Source organism: Anoplophora glabripennis, unplaced genomic scaffold (genome assembly GCF_000390285.2).
Source record: "Anoplophora glabripennis isolate ALB-LARVAE unplaced genomic scaffold, Agla_2.0 scaffold794, whole genome shotgun sequence".
Taxonomy (NCBI): Eukaryota; Metazoa; Arthropoda; class Insecta; order Coleoptera; family Cerambycidae; genus Anoplophora; species Anoplophora glabripennis.
This window is the reverse complement of record NW_019417297.1, coordinates 149,139-170,662: the sequence shown is the minus strand read 5'-3', so window position 1 is coordinate 170,662 and position 21,524 is coordinate 149,139. Positions and strand designations below refer to the sequence as shown.

At 40.2% G+C, this 21,524-nt stretch overlaps 1 protein-coding gene across 1 annotated transcript in view; it reads right to left on the bottom strand.

Annotated features, from left to right (window-relative positions):
* LOC108911475 (uncharacterized protein KIAA1109) overlaps positions 1-21,524 on the bottom strand; it is a 32,582-nt gene that overhangs the window by 5,931 nt on the left and 5,127 nt on the right. Inside the window, exons 17-52 of the mRNA XM_023456147.1 lie at positions 21,262-21,496; positions 20,894-21,174; positions 20,660-20,843; positions 20,212-20,608; positions 16,821-17,097; positions 16,529-16,757; positions 15,968-16,474; positions 15,452-15,915; positions 15,226-15,403; positions 15,011-15,172; positions 14,782-14,904; positions 8,516-8,642; positions 7,923-8,060; positions 7,738-7,869; positions 7,467-7,652; positions 7,201-7,413; positions 6,984-7,148; positions 6,774-6,935; positions 6,513-6,692; positions 6,113-6,464; positions 5,653-6,059; positions 5,252-5,598; positions 4,793-5,200; positions 4,558-4,735; positions 4,113-4,324; positions 3,672-4,062; positions 2,985-3,615; positions 2,790-2,927; positions 2,561-2,611; positions 1,955-2,101; positions 1,763-1,900; positions 1,473-1,682; positions 1,214-1,421; positions 667-1,162; positions 392-605; positions 47-339 (exon numbers count right to left, since the gene is read on the bottom strand). Of these exons, the coding sequence (XP_023311915.1) occupies positions 47-339; positions 392-605; positions 667-1,162; positions 1,214-1,421; positions 1,473-1,682; positions 1,763-1,900; positions 1,955-2,101; positions 2,561-2,611; positions 2,790-2,927; positions 2,985-3,615; positions 3,672-4,062; positions 4,113-4,324; positions 4,558-4,735; positions 4,793-5,200; positions 5,252-5,598; positions 5,653-6,059; positions 6,113-6,464; positions 6,513-6,692; positions 6,774-6,935; positions 6,984-7,148; positions 7,201-7,413; positions 7,467-7,652; positions 7,738-7,869; positions 7,923-8,060; positions 8,516-8,642; positions 14,782-14,904; positions 15,011-15,172; positions 15,226-15,403; positions 15,452-15,915; positions 15,968-16,474; positions 16,529-16,757; positions 16,821-17,097; positions 20,212-20,608; positions 20,660-20,843; positions 20,894-21,174; positions 21,262-21,496 (9,161 nt within the window). The remainder of the gene's footprint in view (positions 1-46; positions 340-391; positions 606-666; positions 1,163-1,213; positions 1,422-1,472; positions 1,683-1,762; positions 1,901-1,954; positions 2,102-2,560; positions 2,612-2,789; positions 2,928-2,984; positions 3,616-3,671; positions 4,063-4,112; positions 4,325-4,557; positions 4,736-4,792; positions 5,201-5,251; positions 5,599-5,652; positions 6,060-6,112; positions 6,465-6,512; positions 6,693-6,773; positions 6,936-6,983; positions 7,149-7,200; positions 7,414-7,466; positions 7,653-7,737; positions 7,870-7,922; positions 8,061-8,515; positions 8,643-14,781; positions 14,905-15,010; positions 15,173-15,225; positions 15,404-15,451; positions 15,916-15,967; positions 16,475-16,528; positions 16,758-16,820; positions 17,098-20,211; positions 20,609-20,659; positions 20,844-20,893; positions 21,175-21,261; positions 21,497-21,524) is intronic.

The window sequence follows — 21,524 nt, the reverse complement described above, 5'->3', positions numbered from 1 at the left end:
AATGAATTAATGCGGTGGTTTTTGAATTTTTTTAAGTTACACTCACTGGAAAACCTGATGACGGCCCTACTTTGGTCCGTCGCTTTGCCCTTTGCCGATTCCTGTTTAAAATTCAGCATCCTAGATCGCGACAAGTGGAACTTGACGAACTCGACGTTGACGGAAAGCGAATCTTTACGTTCGCTGTCGGAAAGCGGAGACCACTGCGCCTCCTTTAAGGCAGATTTCTTGCCCCCGTACGGATGGAATATATACACAGAGAAATCGGATAAGCATCCGGTAACACTGAGACCTCCCACCGCCGTAGCCGCGCTGTTTGGGGTACCGTCGCCAAATTCACTAGAAAAAAAGGGCGGTAAATTGTTATTATTGACGTTTTTTTCGATTTTACCTGCAAAATAATTCGTCTTCCGCCCGTTTCGAGCTGAAAATTATGTCCAACGAAGGCAGCTGTAAGAGACACTCCACTCGGGATACCGGAAGACAGCTAAACCTAAACGTACTGGGCTGCATGTGGAAATAAACGATAACGTCGACGGGAAAGCTGGCGTAAACGTAGTTCCCGTAGTTCGTAAGCTCTTGGTCTGTTGATAAAAGTGACGTATCTGAGAAAAGGCGCACAGAATTGAAAATCGTAAACATTAAACGTTTCCCTTGACGTCTTACCAGTTTCGTTCATAGTTTTCACGGGGATCGGCTCTAAAGTTTGTTCGAGGAACTCCAGAATGTGCGGGCTGATGATGGTCTCCTCGGGTACGCTCTGTAACGTTGCCCAGGCGAACAGCGAGGCTTTTTTAATGCCCGTCTTCTTGTTGAAAGGAACTCCGATGAACGTCTTTTGGCTGTCGTGAGGAGGCGTTAGGTTCCCGAATTGCAGATCGTCCAAACTGGTCTTGCTGGACGTGGGGCTGTGACCGTAGTTCGGGTTCGTGATGCCGTGCAAGGAAGAGGAGCTTTTCAGTTCGTACTCGTTGAAATATTTAGTTTTGACGTCGATCGGGTGCGTTTCTTGCCTCTTGAAGGCCTTGTCGATTCTGATCTGCTCGGAGTCGCTGTGGGGTATTTTTAGGTGGCTCGGGTCCGTCTTGGTCTGGAAAGCCTTCTCGAAATCGGGCGATGGCTCGGGACGATCCGATAACTGCGCTGCCTCGTCCGTTATAACCTTTAAACATAAATTTTAGCGAACAAATTAGAAAAAATTACATAGTTATACCTTTGATTGATACTGCAACTTTACATCCATCCCTGGTATGTGGAAAATGGTCAAGTCTATCAAGTTCCCGTGAGGCGTACTTCTCAATTTCGAAGAACTACTCTGCGACGTTAACTTCTCTTTGTTTTTTCTTATAGCGTCGGGACTCGACGAAGTGGGGAATTCTAACAGACCAGCGGAACAACTACGATCCTTGCGCATGCGGTTCCTAAACATAAAGACGATTTAAATATACATTTTCTAACGGTTTTCAACTTACAATTTAATTTCTTCCTCCCTCACTGGATCCTTGGTATGCAAAACGCACTTGCCGCTGTTTATGAACACCTTGACGTCCAATTCCAAATCGATGTTGGGCTCTGTCGGTTTCTGACTTACCGTCGACTGAGAAACAGAAGAATTCGTCGTAGTTTGGTAAGAACTCGAGGCATAGGGCTGCTCTTTAGCAAACGAATCCAACAAAAGGGACCTATCGGAAACATTTCGTACAGTGGCCACTCAAACAACCAGATCTGACACTATTTGAAATTTACCAGAACATATACTTACCCCTCTACGGACTCGTACGAAGCCGGGAGCTTCTTTCTTAATGTGACCTTGTCTCCGTCTATGTCAAGCTGGTCGACCCAGTCGATCTGCGTTTCCGGTAGGCTCAGGTCCGAGCTGGCGCTTGGCAAGGATTTTTGCCTAGGACACACGAAATTATATGAAGAACTAGGACGTCGGTGGGAGGCGTTTTACCTGCCCATCGTTTGGGTATCGCTGAAAGTTACTCTAGGACCGGACTCTACCGTTTTCACCCTTAAAGAAGCGGAACGTGACGGGCCCGATCTAGGAGAACTCTCGTAGCTGCTTGCCGTGTTCGTGCCAAGCTTTGTACAATCGGGGCTAGAAAGTTCGATGATCGAGGTGAGCGAACGTAAAAATGTGGACGTTTAAAATTTAAAAAATTACATGACAGTGAAAAGTATGTCAAATATTGGACTGTGTTCCTTAAAATATTTTGTAAAAAATTACTGACAAGTGTTATATTCTTTTAATTTGATCTATACATTAAATTAAATGCACATAAAATTAAATAAAAATACAAATACGACAGTTTGAAATATTCTTTAAAACTGTCTCAAGTTTTGAAAGCACTGCGTTTAGTTTACCTAAAAGTGTGAGTGACTTCTGAAGCAGGTGAACTACTTATCAATCCGCCTGATGGGATATGACAACAGGACAAACGGGCAAACAAAGAAACAACTTGTCAGAATTTTTGTGGTTGCACAAGCGAAAGCTTAGAAATTATTAAAAAAAAGACTTAACTCATGCATAGAAAAATTAAAAACTACTAATACGAACCTTCCACCAGTTTCATGAATAGTACTAGGCACTACTACTAAAGACTTTGACCTAAAGGAATATCAAAGGAGGTAAATAAAACAGTTAGAAATCAAAAGAGCAGCATGAAATGAGTAAAGGTTATGACGCGGCAGGTATCATTTAACGTTTAAAATGAAAAATCAAACTAATAGAAATGAAATGCACTGTATCAGCTTCGTTACGTTGAATATTCTGTACGGACACTCACCTGTCGCGGCCCTCGGGCATGGGATTCGGTACCACGAAGGATTTAGACCTAAAAGTGTTGGTTTTCGAGCCCAAACCGAACTTCCCTTTGATAGAAGACGCCCTCATGCTCTGTCTGCGTAACTTCTGTATCATATCCCTGAAAAAAAAAAAATATATCAGTTGGACTCAGATCTGGTGTTCCCACCGGTCATACCTTCTAAAATCTTTGTAAACCATCGTTTCGAGTTCGTGCAGACGTTTCATCTCCATTTCTATGGTCCCGTGCGAAGCACCAAGAGACCTCAGGTCGTTAATGATCTTAGCCTGCTCGTTCATCTCCTTCTCTATGAGTTTGGAGCGGCTCCTGTTGTCCAGGTTGGGGTCGTACATGAACGCCGGTAAAATGCTTTCTTGGGAGGCTCTAGTGCCGTCGGTTTGGTCGTTCTCGTCGCTGTCGTACTCGACGGGTATTGCGTTGTCTTCCACGCCCGTCAGCATGGTTAAAGTATAGCCTAGAGCGGATAGCTGCTTGCCCACGTTCGTATCGAGGTGGATGTCGACGCCTTCCATTTGCCACTGGACGTTGAGGAACCATTTCGCGTTTTCTGTAAAGTTAAAATTGTAGAAGAGAAAAAGAGGATGGGACGGGTTACCGTTTGGTTGTTTAGCGGCGATAGTTCTGCTGCAAACTTCGTACGTGCCGTCGCTAACCACGCAGAGGTTCATTATGGAGGAATCGGTCATGTCAGGTTTCCAGTCGTCCAGAGAATTCTCAAAATCTTCCGCGAAACGCAGGCAAAGGTTAGAAAACTTGCCTTTGCTCACCAACGAACCGGAACTGCAAGCTAAAAAAAATAAAATTTGTTTTAATGCACCAAACGGTGGTTTGTTTAAGAATTACCCGAAATGCTGGTGTTTTCCAACGTTACCACGACAGCTCCGCGACTTTCTTCGTAAACGTTCCTCTGGCTCCAGCTGGCGAGCGGCAGCGGGTTCAACGGCAGGCAAATACCCATGTCTTCGACGGTGAGCTGCAGGAACAGCGTTCCGAGGTGAGGCGCGCTCAGCTGACTCGTCAACTGGCCGAATTGGAACTTTTCGTAAATCTGCTGAGTGGCGCTGAGCACTTCCTTGTTTAAATTGGCACGTTTCTCGTTCCAGTAGTCGTAGGCGTTTTTGTAATTCAGCCACACGAGGATAGCTTTGTCGACCGCAACGGGTTGGATGTAGATCAGGGGCCTCTTCAGGGTGATCAGCACGACTTCTTTGTCTTCGCCCTCGACGATTTCATCCTGAAATTGTTTGCGTTAAAGGACAACTGAAAAAAAAGGGTGTAGCTTACTTGGAAAGCATTCCGGAGGCTTATCCTGGTGTTGAAGAAAGCCACGGGTTGGTACTCGATGTCCGCCTCCTCGAAAACGGCATTCCTAATGATCTGGCCTAGGGATAAGTTCAAGTCGACTTGGGCTTTTCCGAAAAGCCTGGCAGTGGCGTTACTCTGCGTGGAACCGGAGACGTTCTGTACCCTGTTTGACAATTCCAACACTACCGCTCCTGAAAAACACCAAACAAATAAATAATAATGCTTAAACAACATTTAAAAGCTATTTGTAATATAATACCTACAGAGTAGGTCACTTTTCCAGTAGGTGCAAAACAATGCTTTCTGTCAGTAGGCATTGAGCGTTAATGATATACAATTTATAGGTTATGTTTCTCAGAGCGATCTACGCCAGTAGGTGCAAAGTAATGTTTTATGCCAGTAGGCATCGAGTCATAATTTCTACCTGTTTCTAGTCGGACAGCAGAACTACCAGCAGTCGTAGCGGTCAACTGTATCCTCTGAATTTTAATAACCAGAGAAAACAGTAATCTGTTCAAAGTAGAAGGTTCTTCGGTGTCTTCCAACCATATGGGCACCGGCCGCTCGCCTCCGTACACTTTTTGCACGACCTCGTTCACTTCCTGCAACAAAACCAAACGTTTATTACAAAGCACAGCACCGTCAAAGCGGAATGTCACCTTCATAAACACTTTCTGTACAAACACCAAGTGGTTGAGCAGATCCGTGGTCAAACTGTGTTCGAAGACCCCAATTTCAGCGTTGGCGTTCAAATATCCTCCCTGTCTGAAGACTACGCCTTCGGGCCCGTGCACGCCTTCTCGTACGCCGCTAGCGGCGTTCTCTGGAATGTATTCCGCCGCTACGTGGACAGCGGGAAGGGCGATGCTTGCTTCGGAAGGCAGGTTGGCTTCCGCTTTCTCGTTCTGGTTGTACCCTTGCGGTAGTTTTGTGGTGAAACTCAGGGAATGATGGGGTAGGTCTATGGTGAATTTCGCCTTGCTTCCAGTGAAACCCGTGCTGTTGACTTGGTCCATCTTGTACTGGGCTTGGAGCGACGGTAGCAGCGCTGCGGTTATACTCAAACTCTACGACAGAACGTTACTAGTTTTTTTTAAATACAAAACAGTAGCGATTACCTGTAGTATGACGGAAAACTGCATCACCAACGGCTGGAGGAAACTTTTCTCCGGGGAGGTACCTTTGCTTACCGCAGCTGTGGGCGCCGGGATGTCTCTAGTTTGGTGGTTCGGAGAGCTTTGTTGTTCTTCCTCTGCCTGCACGCCGCGAGATAACCGACTCGAGGTCCTCGTAACCCTCAATTCTTGCAATGTAGAGCTCAGTTGTTTGCTGCCTCTGGTTACCATCCCGTGAAGGGCGACGGGGTGCTGCGGAATGTCTATATTCACCGCACCAACTGTCAACAAACCAGAGTTTTTGTCCTTCTGGCGTTTAGTGACGCTTGAGTATAATGCTTGCGATTTACCTGCAACACAAACAAGTTTTACATAACTGCGCGGAAATGGTTAAATATATTTACCGATGGTGACTTTCACAACGGTTTGCTGATTCGGCGCGACGCCTTCCAATAAAACGATCATGGTACGACCCACTTGTCCCGTCAAGGAACATTCCAACACTTGCGGCATGGACTTTTTACGGCAAGTCAAACTAGAGTGTAGGCTGGTTATTTCCGCTTCAAGTTTCAAGCCTGATAACGTCGCGAGAAGTCTCGTACGGTGGATCTTCGCCAGGCCAAAAACAACCAATTTCGTGTGCTCGTTGGACGTCGTGCCTCTAGTTTCGCTCGCTTCCCTAATAGGGTGCAGTGGCGGCGCGCTGTCTCGCTTATCCACTTCTTCGGAGGACTTCATCTCTTCGGTGAGGATATCGTACTTCCTGTTACCCTTGTAATGTTCGGAAATATCGTTCGTCCCGATAGAAAACCTTAAAAAATCAGTATTTTAACCAAAAAAACTTTCAAGTTTGAAGTTCCGCACCTGTGTTTAATAGTTTTCGTATCCGGCATGTTAGCGTACAGTTCCAACAGGTAATATATCGTTTTCCAACAACGTCCCGTACTTTTATCCGAGGACACCGTTATATGTTCCAGAGCCGAACCCGACGGACTAGACATGGTCATGGGTGTTCCACCGCCTTCGCTGAGGTTAACGTAACCTTTCACGCTTTTACCGGTCGAGCGCAACTTTTGAGCGAAACTCTGAGGCCTGGACCTGATGCTAGGCGAGGGCGAAATGATCGGTTTGTTCTGCGAGGAATAGGATCCCGGATCGGAGATTTTCAACGTCAGCTGCTTTGAGACGTCCGTTACAGGGTACTGTATGTCTGAAGCTAAAAAAATTGTTTGTATGAAGAAGTTAACTCGATTAAAATGCTTACTTGACGAGTGGTGCTTGATGTCGATGTGATCGCTAGTGCTCGTCTTAGGCCGCCTAACTTCGACGGGTTGTTGTTCTCTCAGCTCGTTCTGAGTGTCCTTGACGTTTTGGTACATGTTGCTTATCTGATGCAAAAGTCGCAATAACGGCATGTTAACCCTTTGGTGTATGTATCGTACGCCTAAAAAAAATTCAAAACAATTGCCAAATGTCAAAACAAATGTCAAACGTCAAAAATTTGACTGTCAAAATTAACACTTGCCTATAGTAAAGTTTATGACAGTGCTGGTATGATTTTTGAGCTGGCCCCTGGATATATACAGCACGTTTTTGGTTTTCATCATTTCGTTCACTGCCATGTCGGTCATTCGGTCAATTTCCAGTTCGACCGCGATTTTTTCACACACAAACGCCGGAGATTCGTCTAAAAATTAAAGTTAATGACACGTTTAAAAAATTCCACCAATATTACCCGTGTTTATATCAATGTACAGTCTCTTCGCCTTATTCTTTCCCTTCTTCTTTTCGATCTTCCCGTGCTCTGACACCACTATATCGATCCTCATGGTCTCCATGTTTCCCACTAGGCAAAAGTTTGATCCCAGTGCGTCCAAAGTCGTAACGTCATTGCCTGCGTCTGAAATACAATTATTAGACGTAGAGAAATACGTAAAACGTGTTATTCTTACTCGAATCGGACATGGTGGTGAATCGCAGCTGTTGCGGCATAACTCCCAAGCCGGATAACAGCGGCTGGAATATTTGGTTCGCGTCCAAGAGCCTCACCGAGTCCTGTATGGGATATAACGGGACTTCCGTGGGGGATACGCTTTCTTTGGGTAAGGTGCCGGGCTCACCCGACGATTCAGTGTGCAGCGTGTTTATTTTGGATTCTAGACATCCTACGATACATGAAATTATACACCGATACGTACGATTACGTAGCACGTGTTACCTTCTAAATTAGACGTTACGGCGTCCTGCTTTGCCATCCAACTATACAGATCTTCAGATGAATGGGTGTGGCCTACGGTACGATGTATAGGACTGGAAGGCAGCTCGGCGCTGGAATGGCTGTAGACGTCGCTCGGGTCCGAGCCCAAATTAACGACGGTCCTGTCTTCCCGTAACGTCCCGTAACCTAACAGTTTCCAAGTGTAGATACGTTGTATGCGTTTTTTTTTTAAATGTAAGCACAAAAATCGCATAAGACAAGATTTACTCACATATATTGTCGTCGTTTGCACGCTTGGCGTTAAATATGTTAGCGTTAGTTAAAAGCGGGAGAACGACACTGGCACGACTACTGTTAGGGGGCTGCGAGGGCAGGAGGCTCTTTTTGCGTTTTCGGTGGGGCACTGAAAACGTAGGATTTGAGACGTATACGTACCACTGTGGGGTTTGCGTTTACCTGGCGGACTGGGCGATGTGAGGACGCTCTCTACGCCCCCGGAAACCACGGCTACCTGAGGCGTGTGGATGGATGATTCGGCGAAGCTCGCCATACGAGGCGAGTGGGTCATCAGCGTAATGTTTTCTTTCACGGGTGCTGCGAATGTGGAAATCTCGTTGATTTTGTGTCTTTTTAACGTAAGATAAGCTGATACTCGTTCGTGAGGGACGTTTTTCAAACGTCTTGTTCGCTTTACGATGTTGAGGGTGTATAAAAACTTTATTTTTTTCAACCGTGTATTAGCTTACCTTTGAGACATAAAAAAAAATAAAGTCGTGATGTTAAAGCTCTAACTATTGTGATCTAAGTGTAAAAAGCGATGCCAAGAAATCGTTTCGAGTGAACAAAAAATTTTACTTCTGGGTTAGTTCACAAAGATGCTAAAGCATGCTGTGGTTACACACTCAAAAACGTTCAAAAATATAAAACAACTGATTATTCATTCTTTTTTTTTTCATGGCAACAAGAAAAAAATGTCGTGGCAAAATTTAAAAACGCCGTGGTGGGTCGAAAACGCCCCCAAAATAGTACGAAAACATCCAAATCATTACCTAACCTACCCATGTTTCTATGAGCGTTTGGCTTAAGAATGATACCAGCGTGTAGCAACCGCGCATGTTCGTCGGTAATGTCGGGTTCCTCGTTACCGCTCGCCTCACCGTCCGTCATGCACGCTTCCTGTGAAACGGTGAACAAGCACAAAAAAAGGGTGACTGTTGGTACAAGGTAAGCACAGCAAATTATACGAAATTTTAGTACTATGGGGCGGCGGGGGCGGCCAGCGAAGGTTCGCCGGCGACCCCCGCCGCCCGCTATGACAGTATGAGTTAGTGCCTGAGAATAGGAAGCTACCTAAACAAGAATTAGACACTTTTTTGATGCGGCTCTTACTGTTCTTTACGACTCTTATGTCAAACTCATACTTAGGCTTCACCTGGAGAAAAAATAAACAAATTATAACGGTTACTTTCGTGACTCGCCACTCGTTTTACCCGTAAAATGTTCAACGTAGCGTTCTACTAAATTATACAAGCAAAAATCATATTAGACTTGACAAAATTTCGACACTCGCTAAATTGTAATTTTGCAATTATAGCCCAGTTACTGTAGCTGGAAACATAGTAATACCTCCGAATTTTTTATAACTGCATCGATTTTTCTCAAAATTTAGAATTAGGCTCATCTTACCCCCCACTTCAAAACTTATATATGCGCTAGGTGTGCTTTTTGTTCTTAAGGGGTGAAAACCACCCCTTATTGGAAAAAAAAGAAAAAATACAAATTTAAGCGTTTTATGTAATCAAATCTTTTTTATTTGTGCAGTATGAGTAATTTCATGAAACATGAAACTTAATGTATCCCAAATGTTCAACCTGGAAAAACCTTTAAAAACCATCCCTTTGGATGAAAATAATATATATATATTTCAACTTGAAACGTTTTAATCATGCATTTTTATTAAATTAAAATCGATTTCTTGATTAAAAAATGTTTTTTATCGGTTACAACTTTTCAACCCTTGAAAAATGACCCTTCTTTCGAAAATAAAATGAAAAAATATTATTGAAAGTGTAGAAACATTTTAAATGTGCATTCGAATTAAATAAAAATGTATTCCCTTATTATAATATAGTAGTTATAATATAACGAGCGTTCAAATAAAAACGTGGTCAAGTTGGTTCTGAAAATTTGGACGTAGGGCGTAGCGTATAGCAAATGAACTTAAACGTCATCTCGCCGCTTTGTTATTGAAACTGACAGCTGCTATACAGCTCGTTGAGAAATGAGGTTAAGTTGGTCGCTATAAGCTACGCCCTACGTCCAATGTGTCAGAGCCAACTTCGACCACGTTTTTATTTGAACGCTCGTTAGTATAGTACTGGTTTATTCGAATATTCACATTCTAAATACGTATATATACAAAAAAGATTTAAATGCTTCAATATTCTTGTTTGACCTAAATTTTCCTGAAATTATCACCTATACACGTGTTTATTTTTTTGACGATAACTTTCTTACTTTTTAAGATTTTTTATCGCACAAAGGCTGATTTTGCAGGGAAATGTAAGGGCTACCTGAACTGTTGAGTTGATCTTTTTTAAGCCCTTCATTTTTAAGTTTGAAGGGTTTAAAGGGCTCGAAGAGGGTGGTTCTGTTATTTATATGATAACTTAAAATGGCGATATCTCGATTAATATTAATTTTAGAGAAATAAAAACAAAATCTTCAGCAAAAATAGAACTAAATTTTTTTACCCTTGTATTTTTTTCGTACACCCTATAATTTTTAAGTTACAGCGTAAAAATCGAATTTTTTTCAAAAATTTGAAAAATTTACATTTTCAAAAATTAAGTTTTCTTTCGAAATCGTGCTCTGTAAGTGAGCCAAAGACCCAGAACATATTCTTAGAACATAAATGAAGAAATCTGTAAATGAATTGCATTTAATTTTAATTCTGTCGCCAAAGGCACTGATTTGTTTATTACTTTTTTCTTAAAAAAAAAATAAGACTATCAGTTATTTCGACCATATTTCCAATAATTTTGATTCTAGACTTTTAAAACAATTCATTTTAAAGGTTTTTCAAAGTACTTTGAAAAAAGTTCAAATAGTTTTTTTCCTAATATTTATGGTTTTGGCGTTATTTAACGTTAACTGGTCCCAATTTAGTTTTTAGTCAACATATAATAATGTTTAAAAATCCATAACTCGGTTTATATTGCAATTAGAGAAAAACAAAATAATGCCAATAGATTTGTTTTTTATTACCTTTCTTTTTGTTCATTACAACTTTTTCGTTAAATCCAGTGGTTTCAGAGTTATTTGCAAAAAACTGTCCGAAAACAAGCACTTTTTCAGTAAAAAATCAACATTTTCAATGACGAATCACTCGGAAAGTATTGGATTATCCAAAAAACTTTATATAACAGTTGTTACTTAAAATTGACTCCTCTATCGATTCTTGTGGTTATTTTGGGCGTAAAAGTTTCCATCCCCGAGAAAGGGTGGGAACCACCCCCAGGGCAAAAGCACACTTCGGCACTATATAAGTTTTGTTCCTTGAGGCATTCCCCACATTCACTAGTCAAAATTTCACATCAATCGGTTCAGTTATAAAGAACTCGGAGGTAAAAACCCTGAGTAACTGGACTATTATACTCATTGAACTTATTAAAATAAATTTAAAATTTAATATATTGAGATTATTTTGTTTGATTCATTGTTACGTAAACTATTTATTAAAAAAATATATACACTAGACACAAAAATTAAGGGATATAAAAAAAATTTATCAAAATCAAAATTTTGAGTGATTTTCAAAGAACTGTAACTTGGAGGGAAATGGTCGTAGAAAGAATCAAAACAAAGGAAACTGAAGCTTCAAGTGTCTAGTTTTCAGATCTGCAGTTTCAAATTTTTTACCATCAGCAGTTTTTGAGTGTTTATATGTAAATCAACGGAAAAAAAATTATTGTAAATTTTTGCTCTTTTTAAAAAGGCCTATGAACTTTAAAAAATTTTTTTTGTAATTTGATCATAAAGCTATTTTAGATCATTTAATTCTCATGAATTTGAGCGGTTCCGAAGCCTTGTACGATTATTTGTAGCTAAGTTATCGCCGATCAAAGCAAAAAAATCATTTTTGACTTTGGCAATCACTTACTCGAGAAATAATGGTCGTACAGAGAATCCAAGCAGGGTTTTGGAAACTGCAAAGTATTCTCTACAAGTCGTAATTATGGGTTTTTGATAAAAAAAAAATTTTTCAAAGTGAAAATGTTGGTTAGAAAAAAAAATTGCATAAATAGTGATATTTGAATAACTTGGCATGAATTTGCAAATACTCGTAATGAATAAACTAAGAATATCGCCTGTAACTTTTCAACCTCAAAGTGTCCTAAAGAAACTGATAATTTCAAAATGCTGCAATTTTTTTTTCTTAGTGCCCGGAATGTTTAAAAAGTGACCGCAAAATCCGCCTGTTTTGGAGACTTTGACAGAGGCGACAGGAAAAATCCTAAAAATATTCAAAAAATATCCAAAAACTCGTCATGAAAAATGAAAATGAGCAGCACTTTCAGTTTTTCGAAAATTTTCGAAAATCACCTTTATTAAGGGGTTCAAAAGACAAAAATAGTGAACAATTAAGAATCATCAACAGTTGTAAAACTCCAAATATTTCTATGTTGATATCAAAATAATATTTTTTCACATTATTTACAATTTGGGGGATGATTTTACCCCTTGAGAGGGATGATTATTTTTGAAAATGATTGATAATGTATGGGAATACTTTTGTATAAATTATTCTAATGAATGTATTTCGAAACATTATTTTTTTCATGCATTATAATTATTTTATGCACTTTGAAACCGATGGTTGAAATGGATGGTTTTACCCTCATTTAGGGGTATTTTCCTTCGGATCTAGTGATTCTGGGTTATTAACGGTTTAATTATCACGAAAAAAAATTGTTACTTTTAATATATTTTTTGCATTTTTAGGCGTTTAGGGGATGATTTCACCCCTTTAGGGACATTAAGGGTTGATTTTCAATCCGGACAAGACCGTAACAAATACGAAATTAGATATTTTCACGTTCATAATATTATTTTGATAACAACATAAAAATATTTGGGGTTTTACAACTGTTGATGATTCTTAATTTGTTCACTTTTTTTGTCTTTTCAACCCCTAAATAGGGGTGATTTTCGAAAAACTGAAAGTGATGCTCATTTTCATTTTTCATGACGAGTTTTTGGATATTTTTAGGATTTTCCCTGTCGCCTCTGTCAAAGTCTCAAAAAGAGGCGGAAAAATGTCTTTTTTTGCGGTCACTCTTTGTCGTTTTGCTGAAAATGTTTCTTTTAGCAATAATCCATATTTTCTTCATCAAAAAAACATATCCACAAGCTTCACAAACGTCTAAAAAAATTTGGTTGATTTGACGCAGATCACAATTTAGTATCGGGTATTGCCGTCTCTGTTCCTGATCACCGATTCTAAGCGGTCTCGCATATTAATGCACCATCGGATGTCTCGTTGCGTAATTCCTTGCCAACTTTGTAAAAGAGCCTGGGTCAATTGATGATGATTTTGAAATTACGGATAATCTTGTCCTCATCGACGCCCGAGCATATCCTAAACATGGTTGAGAGTTACCACATTGTTGGCGTGAAGAAACTTTCTCATACGTTTTGCGGTGTAGAGATGAGAATTGTGGACACGTTAAAAAAATTTTGAAAATTTTAGAATCATGAACGTTTTTTGATGAAGAAAAATGGATTATTACTAAAAAATCATTTCTAACTTAAAAAAAAATGAATTAAAAGTGACAAATTACTCATTACATTGATTTTCAGCAAAACGACATATTTAAACATTCCGGGCGCTAGGAAAAAAAAATCGCAGCATTTTGAAATTATCAGATTTAACATTATTTGCAAAGTTATGCCAAGTTATTTAAATATCCCTAATTATGCAATTTTTTACCTTTTTTCTAACCAACATTTTCACTTTGAAAAATTTTTTTTATCATAAACCCATAATTACGACTTGTAGAGAATACTTTGCAGTTTCCAAAACCCTGCTTGGAATCTCTGTACAACCATTATTTCCCTAGTAATTGATTGCCAAAGTCAAAAATGATTTTTTTTGCTTTCATCGACGATAACTTGGCGACAAATAATCGTACAAGGCACCGGAACCGCTCAAATTGAAGAGAATAAAATTAACTAAAAGAGCCTTATGATGAAATTACCAGAAAAAATTTTTTTAAATCCATAAGCCTTTTTAAAAAAAAGCTAAAAATTTACAATTTTTTTTTTCATTGATTTACTTATGATTACTCGAAAACCGCTGATGCTGAAAAATTTTAAACTGCAGATCTGAAAACTAGACACCTGAAGATTCAATTTCCTTATTTTTTTCATTCTCTCTACGACCATTTCCCTCCAAGTTACAGCTCTTTGAAATTCACCAAAAATTTTGAGATTTTTTTAATATCCCTTAATTTCTGTGCCGTATATTATTTGTTTCAAAAACAGTTAAAACCTTCAATTTATCAATTCTTGACCCAATAAATTTACCAAGAAATTGGCCAACTTTTATTTGCTCATTCCAAAAAATTGGACAATAGAACTCGCTCTAATTTATTTGCGAATTTTGACGATCTTCACCATTTTTTTTAATATCAATAAATTTAGCTACATTCTTCAATTTTGACAAATATATGTAGCTTTTAAACAAATTTTAGTATTGATTGTTTTTGGCGATGACTAAAATCAAGGAATTAAAGTTCAAATTGCTTCCCCAGCCGCGTTATTCGCCAGATTTAGCACCCAGTGAATATCATCTCCCTAAGATTAAAAAAAGGTATAGTGAACAAAAATTCAAGAGCAACGAGAGTTATGGGCGCTATAAATTCATATTTTGAGAAGCTACACGAATCGCACGATAAAGTTGTACCAACTTTATCTGCAGTAGAGCACCATTATGAAGAATGTTCATAAATAAACAAATGACTACTAATCTGATGGAATTGAAATATTTTTTCAAAATTTCAAGTTTAAAAAGATAATTTCTAACTATTTTTTGAAAGCACTGTGTTTAGTTTCTGAATATCAGTGTCGATGACCTCTGACATCGACCTACTTTAGTTGAATTACATAATATCAATCCAACTCATTGGAACGTGTAAAAAGGTTACAAATTTATGAAATTGCGACGATTTCTCAACCAATTTCTTGAACAACTTACTGAGTCAAAAACGCGTAAACGTGAAACATTTTTAAAACTATCGACTACCGAATTTACCTCTTGGATGTCTGGTACGGTGATAGTTACATTCACTGGTTTTATCCTCGATTTGCCGGTGTGTGGCGGCATCAGCGGCGTGTACAGCGTGTTCTTCCACTGCCTGCTCAAAACTATGACCCCCTAATTGCGAAAACGAGAGATCAGTCGTACAAAACGCAAACGATTCATCGAAATAACTTTGGCGGATCACGAGGCACGATCCGGGTCATTAAAAATAAACGTTTACCTGTCTCAGGGTAAACAACTGCGGAATCTCGGACTCCCGGAGGTTCATTTCGACGTACGCTGAGTCACAATCCAAGAAGTATTTCTGAAGAATGGAACACAGTTGCAAACTGGGGTCTTCCTGCAACGTCCGGGCTAACGGGGTGAGTTTCCCATAACGACTCTAAAAAACGAAGTAATTCTCGCGTAAATATTAAAAAAACGGCAAACGCTTACCTTGGTAAGTGTGATCCTTTGTCCTTCCAGCGCCTCGGCCATAAGGCAAGCTATCGTGGCGGTGGACCTCCTGTACATGGTACGAACCATGTGAACCACCCTTATGGCCAAGCGGTTGCTGGGGTTCATCCAGGCGTTGATGGCCGGCGATGCCGTACTCAACAAGTTCCAGTCCAGCCTGCAAAGTAGTTTTTTTTTAAAAGTACATTAAGAATAATTTTTTTACCTCGTGTAATCAATTTTACGGGTGATCGGGGCCCTGGGCGGCGCTGCGAAGTTGAACCACACCACCTTGAACTCGATAATGCAAGACGAGACGTTGCCGCTATCCTTCGCGATGATGGCGTGCTCCCTAGCCGCGCCCTCGGCGTCCCGTTTGGAGTTCTCCTCGTCTACGTTCGGTTTTTTATCCCTCTCGCCCAATTTCGGAGTTTGATTCGTACCCGACTTGGACTGAGGCCTCGCATAGGCCATTTTAGGCGTGGCGTGTGCCGATTGCGCCGTTTCCGAGTTCTCCAGGTTCTCGTGTGACTTTATGATGTCCGAGAGGGTGCTATCGGTGGCGACTTCGCATTCCACGTGCTCGAACTGGGACTTTTTCACCACCTTCAACGTTATGCCTTCCAGGCCGCACTCAAACATTATAAAGCCCAGCTTATCCTCGCTGCTTATCTCGTCGCTTTGCGAAACCTAAAAAGAGATAATCACACACGAGGCCGGCACGCGCCGCGGCACTACTTACGTTATTGTCGCTCGACGAGGGCTGCAAATAGTACTCGACGCCCCTGTGCAACGTTTTGACCTTCGTGGGGGTGAACAACACCTTGGATTTATACGTGGGGATGGCGGTTATGACGGCGTCGTCCAAGAGCGAGCTCTCGTTCCTCAGCCGTCTCAACTGGGCGTGCGCCTTGCCTATGTTCAAGCAGATGACGAGCTGCTGCTGCTGTTTCTCGCAACTTTCTATGAAGACGGGCTCGCCCTGTATCACGTCCGAGTTGGTGTTGGTCTGGAGACCGAGCAGCAGCTTGGCCTTGTTGCCCCCCTTCTTGCTGCCGCTACGAACGACCGCCGGACGTAGGAATTTCTGTAGGACTTCTTTCGCTTGTTTGTCGCAGTGCAGCTTAGCCGTGACGTTATCGAAGCAAACGGAAAACAGCGACACGCAAGTTAGGTCTTTGATGTTGTCCAACGCCGAGAAGGAGATGATTTCTTCCACGATCGATACTTGGAGGAGAGTGACGTTAACCTGAAAACGATTATTTTTATGATTTTCGTGGCGAGCGCTACGGAATTTTCTTACTTTCGGGAGAAATATGGCCGCTTGCAGTTGGGTTTTTACCGTTTCCTCGTAGATTCCGATGTCCTTGACTTTACCGTCTGCGGTAGGCGCCTGGCACAGCTTAGCAACGTTTTCCGTGGTTTTCAGTATGTTTGCCGATTCGATTTGCCCAATGCAGGAGGTGTGGATGTGGTTTATGACGGTTAACGGGTGGAGATTTGCCACGGTTGGCGTTAAAGCATCGACGAATCTAAAATAAGTAAAATTTTTTCACGTCTTACAAAAAAATTTATTACAATCGACAATTCCGTACCTTTGTAGGGTTTCCAGGAGTAACGGGCTGATCATAACGTCCAAATCACCCTTAAGTTTCACAATCACGATAGTCCTAGACCCAGCCTCGCTCTGTCCGCTCAACAGTTCCTCCTCTTGAAAAGACCCGGACTCATTCTCAACGTCCTCCTGGTCCCAAACGTACATGTATGGAGAAGTAGGCGTCTTGTTGTTGCCCATCGCGTCCGATTTCGATACCATTTTAAGAGAAGTTATCCCGTCGACGAGCGTTTCCGTATGAGGCACAAACCTGGCTCCTGTAGCAGGAATTAGCAAAAAAATCTTAATCCACTCGTTATTGAAAACAGTAAGCAGTCACGCGGCGTATTTTACGTCATTCTCATGTGCTTTACTCGATCCGTTAAATAGACCAGGAAAGGAAACAATTTGGAATTTATTAATTACTGGGCGTGATTTTATTGTTGGAAAGTCTTGGGAATGATAATACAAAAGGCGTCTCATCAAATGGGTCATGGAAAAAGTATAGCGTCATTGTTTTTTAAATTGACAAATAGGTCAAAATTTCGTAATTTTTCGTTCTACGCGTTATTGTAAAAATGCTATTAATCTTAGCAAAAAAGTTCGACAGACGATTTGATCTAGAGAAACTCGTCTTTAAAATGAGACTTTATAAGTTAAAATTGCTTTATAAACAAAAAAGTTATTGCAAAATGAAACGGAAAAAGTGTTTTTTCCTTAATTGTTAATAACTTTTTTACTAATTGATAAAATCTTATCAAACTTTCCCAAAATGTGAGTTTTTATATTCTTAAGAGATGTGCAAAAGATGGGCACGATCGGTCAAATAGTTTTTGCAAAATTCCATTTATTTATCCCATTTCTGGAAAAAGGCCCATTTTCAAATGACTACTCCGGGGGCAGGGTTATGATTAAAACATTCTTTTTGGGCTCATTTCCTTCGAAGGAACACCAAGTATCCTCTAGTTAAAAAGAAATATAATTTTTTCAAATTTAGTTGTATATAATTATTACCAAATAGAAGGCACTTTTTTCCCTAATAAACAAAATCACAGAACAATTGGTTATAAACAAAAGACTGACAATGTCAAATTTGTAATATCTCAGCTTCTATGTAACGTAGAACCTTTTTTTTATTTTAATTTGTGGCAGCTCGACGAACAAATTACTTCTGGATTATTTCTACCCTTGTATTTGAAATATTTTAGACAATAGTTCTCAATAAAAAAATGTCAAAATTAAGTTAATCCCCTCAACCCCCAAATTGAAGTTGAAATTTATAATGAATTGTAAAAAAAATTTCTACTGTCACTATCTATGGAAATATTTTATACAGGGCGATTCACAACTTATCCAAAAAAATTTGGGAATAGATGCGGCATGAGAAATGGAGTCAATATCGTGAAAAAATTTTTTGTAAAATCCTTAGTTTCCGAGAAAAAAATTATTGAAATTATAGTATATTCAACCACTACATAGCTGGACAACTGTAGTCTCTAGCGTCATTCGCAATACGCGTGGAGAGCCACGTGGCCTCAGCGACTCCGAATACTGAAATCAGATTTTGCAATCGTCGTTGTGATAGTGTTTACTTGTTATCTGTGGTGTTTNATTACTGGGCGTGATTTTATTCTTGGAAAGTCTTGGGAATGATAATTATACAAGAGGTGTCTCATCAAATGGGCCATGAAAAAGGATTAATTATTTTGTAAAATTATAATTAATATATTTTTTTATAATTACTTAGTATAAAAATATATAAAATATTTCCATAGATACTGACAGTAGAAATTTTTTTTTACAATAATTCATTATAAATTTCAAATTCAATTTGGGGGTTCTGGGGGTTAAATTAATTTTGAAGGGTTCAAATAATTTTGACAACATTTTTTTATTGAGAACTATTGTCTAAAACATTTCAAATAAAAAAAAATGTAAAAAATTCATTTTTAGGGGGGTAGAGGGTGGTTTTACAATGGTAGAAATAATCCAGAAGTAATTTTTTCGTCGAGCTACCCCGAGCTATTAAAAAAAATATGGTACAAATTTGACATTGTCAGTTTTTTCCTGGTTGAGAGGGTCCCCCCACCACCACTCCCCGAAGGGCTACTGCCGCGTACCCTTACTTTGACGGGCTCTGGATTGATCAATTATGGGCAAATTCAATTAAAATTAACAGGGCATAAAGTTTAAACCTTCATTTACAAAATGTTAAAATTTCAGGTCTTAATGTCTATAACAAATTGCTCTGTGATTTAAAAAAAAAAATGCTAACTCCGGAGCTATTTGTCGGAAATTTTTTTTTTCAATTTGTAGGTTTTATTACGAGCTTTCGAATGGTGTATATAACTACTTTCAAAAGTTAAAAACCGCAGAGTTATTTTATTTGTTTATCAGGGAAAAAGGTACCTTCTATTTGGTAACAATTGTATACAACTAAATTTGAAAAAAAATTAATTTTTTTTAACTAGAGGATACTTGGTGTCCCTACGGAGAAAACGAGCCCAAAAAGAATGTTTTAATCATAACCCTGCCTCCGGAACAGTCATTTGAAAATGGGCCTTTTTTGCAAAAATGGGATAAATAAATGGAATTTTGCAAAAACTATTTGACCGATCGAGTCCATCTTTTACATATCTCTTAAAGATATAACAACTCACATTTTGGGAAAGTTTGGTAAGATTTTATTAATTATTTAAAAAGTTATAAACAATTAAAAAAAGCACTTTTTCCGTTTAATTTTGCAATAAATTTTTTGTTTATAAAGCAATTTTAACTTATAAAGTCTCATTTTAAAGATGAGTTTCTCTAGATCAAATCGTCTGTTGAACTTTTTTGCTAAGATTAATAGTTTTTTTACAATAATGCGTAGAACAAAAATTGACAAATTTTTGACCTATTTGTTGATAAAAAAACAACGAAGCTATACTTTTTCATGACCCATTTGATGAGACGCCTTTTGTACTATCATTCCGAAGACTTTTCAACAATAAAATCATGCCCAGTAATTTTTACGAGCTCTCCATGACTTTTCACCTTTATTTCTTGGTCTCAAAATTCATTTACAGCTATCTTTATTATTATCGAAATGGCCACGAATTTTTAAATAACACTCACTGCAATAATTAAAATGTGGAAATAGTAACTTTTACGCTTATGACAAGAAGCGACACGCATCAGCTGGAAACTGACACATTACGGGATTTCAAGAAGTCAAACAATGCTGTCTTCGCCGTGTCTTATTCATACACAATCAAAAAAGAGAAACAGGCATTGCTAATAAGTGGAACATATTATTGGAACACTATGCGAAACGAACAGCACATTACAATTTATATTCAAGGAATACAATAAACTATCTAGTATTTCGGTACAAAAGAATAGTTACTTACCGACGTAAACCAGCTTGTCCTCCTGGTTCTTCTCGAACAAGGGCTGCGAAAACTGGTCGCCCTGCCCCATGCTGCCCCAATTGTTGCACCTGACCTGACTGAGGTGCGTGACGTAGCTGGACATCAACATCGGGGAATCGACGATCAGTCTGTTCACCTGCATGTGCAAGTCGACCAACGTGAAGTCCTCTTGGCTGCCGACGGCCGAAACATAGCTCGTGTTACTGTAACTGTCGGACGAGTCGTCCAGAGTATCGTTCAAGACGCTGCTTTCGTGGTTAATATTAAGCTCGGCCGCCGTGGGCGTGCTCGGTATTATTTTCGGGCTGACGGAACGTGCCGGATGGTAACGGTGCGGCGTCACGAGGCCCTGAACGGTGCGTTGCTGGTCGTCCGACTAGAATAAGTTTATAAAGGGGATCGTAAGGTGAAAGAGTCGAACCCTTACCGGTTTACCCACCGTGAAACTCCTGTGCTCGGGCGTGTGTATCTCGTGATCGCTCCTGTGCGACGATAGTCGCGTTATGTGAGTCTCAGGCGCGGAACTGGGCGCCGGTAAAGGCCCCAGGCCCCTGTAAGGGTGCACGCCGTTCCGGTCCGTCACGATGCTCAGCTCACTTGAAAATTTCTTCCTGTAAGACCAGAGTTTACCGTTTTTCGCCGTTTCAAAGAAAAAACGTACCTTTGGGGCGGAACGCTGCTGCTGTCTTGCTTCACGAACGTGTCTCCCGAGCTTAGAATCGAGTTCCTAAGGCTGGAACTCCTCGAATTCAAGTTCATGTCCTCGTCGGCGGAGTAGAAGGCTTCGGAATGGTTCTCGCTGGACATGGAGGTGGTGCGTTGCACCTCCTTCTGTAGCTTCTCGTCGGAACTGATCCTCCCGCCTAGGGAATGGTGCGACTCGGAAACGTTGAAGCCTTTCAGGGTCGGCTGTGGCGACGTCGACATATCGCTGCTGGGGCCCTGGTAAAAAGTTTTATTTTAAACGTCGCGTTACGGGGACCGCCGCGATGCGAGGTGTGACTGGGTAATGCGGCGAATGCAACTTACACTCTGCGTTAAAGCGTATGGCTCCTTGACGTCTACGATTGGTGCGTTAAAATAATCTACAGCTAATTTTGAATCTGAAACGCTATTTTTAGGCAGAGGCTCTGAACCTTTACCACTTACTGCTAGTTTACTCTTCTCGCACTGCAGTTTCGAGTCGCTGTCCAGCTTCGCCGGCAGGTTCGCCGGGCTCGTTTCGATCAGCCTTGAGTACGGCACTTCCTTCATCAGGGAACTTCTACGTCACAAAAAAAATGAATGTAATT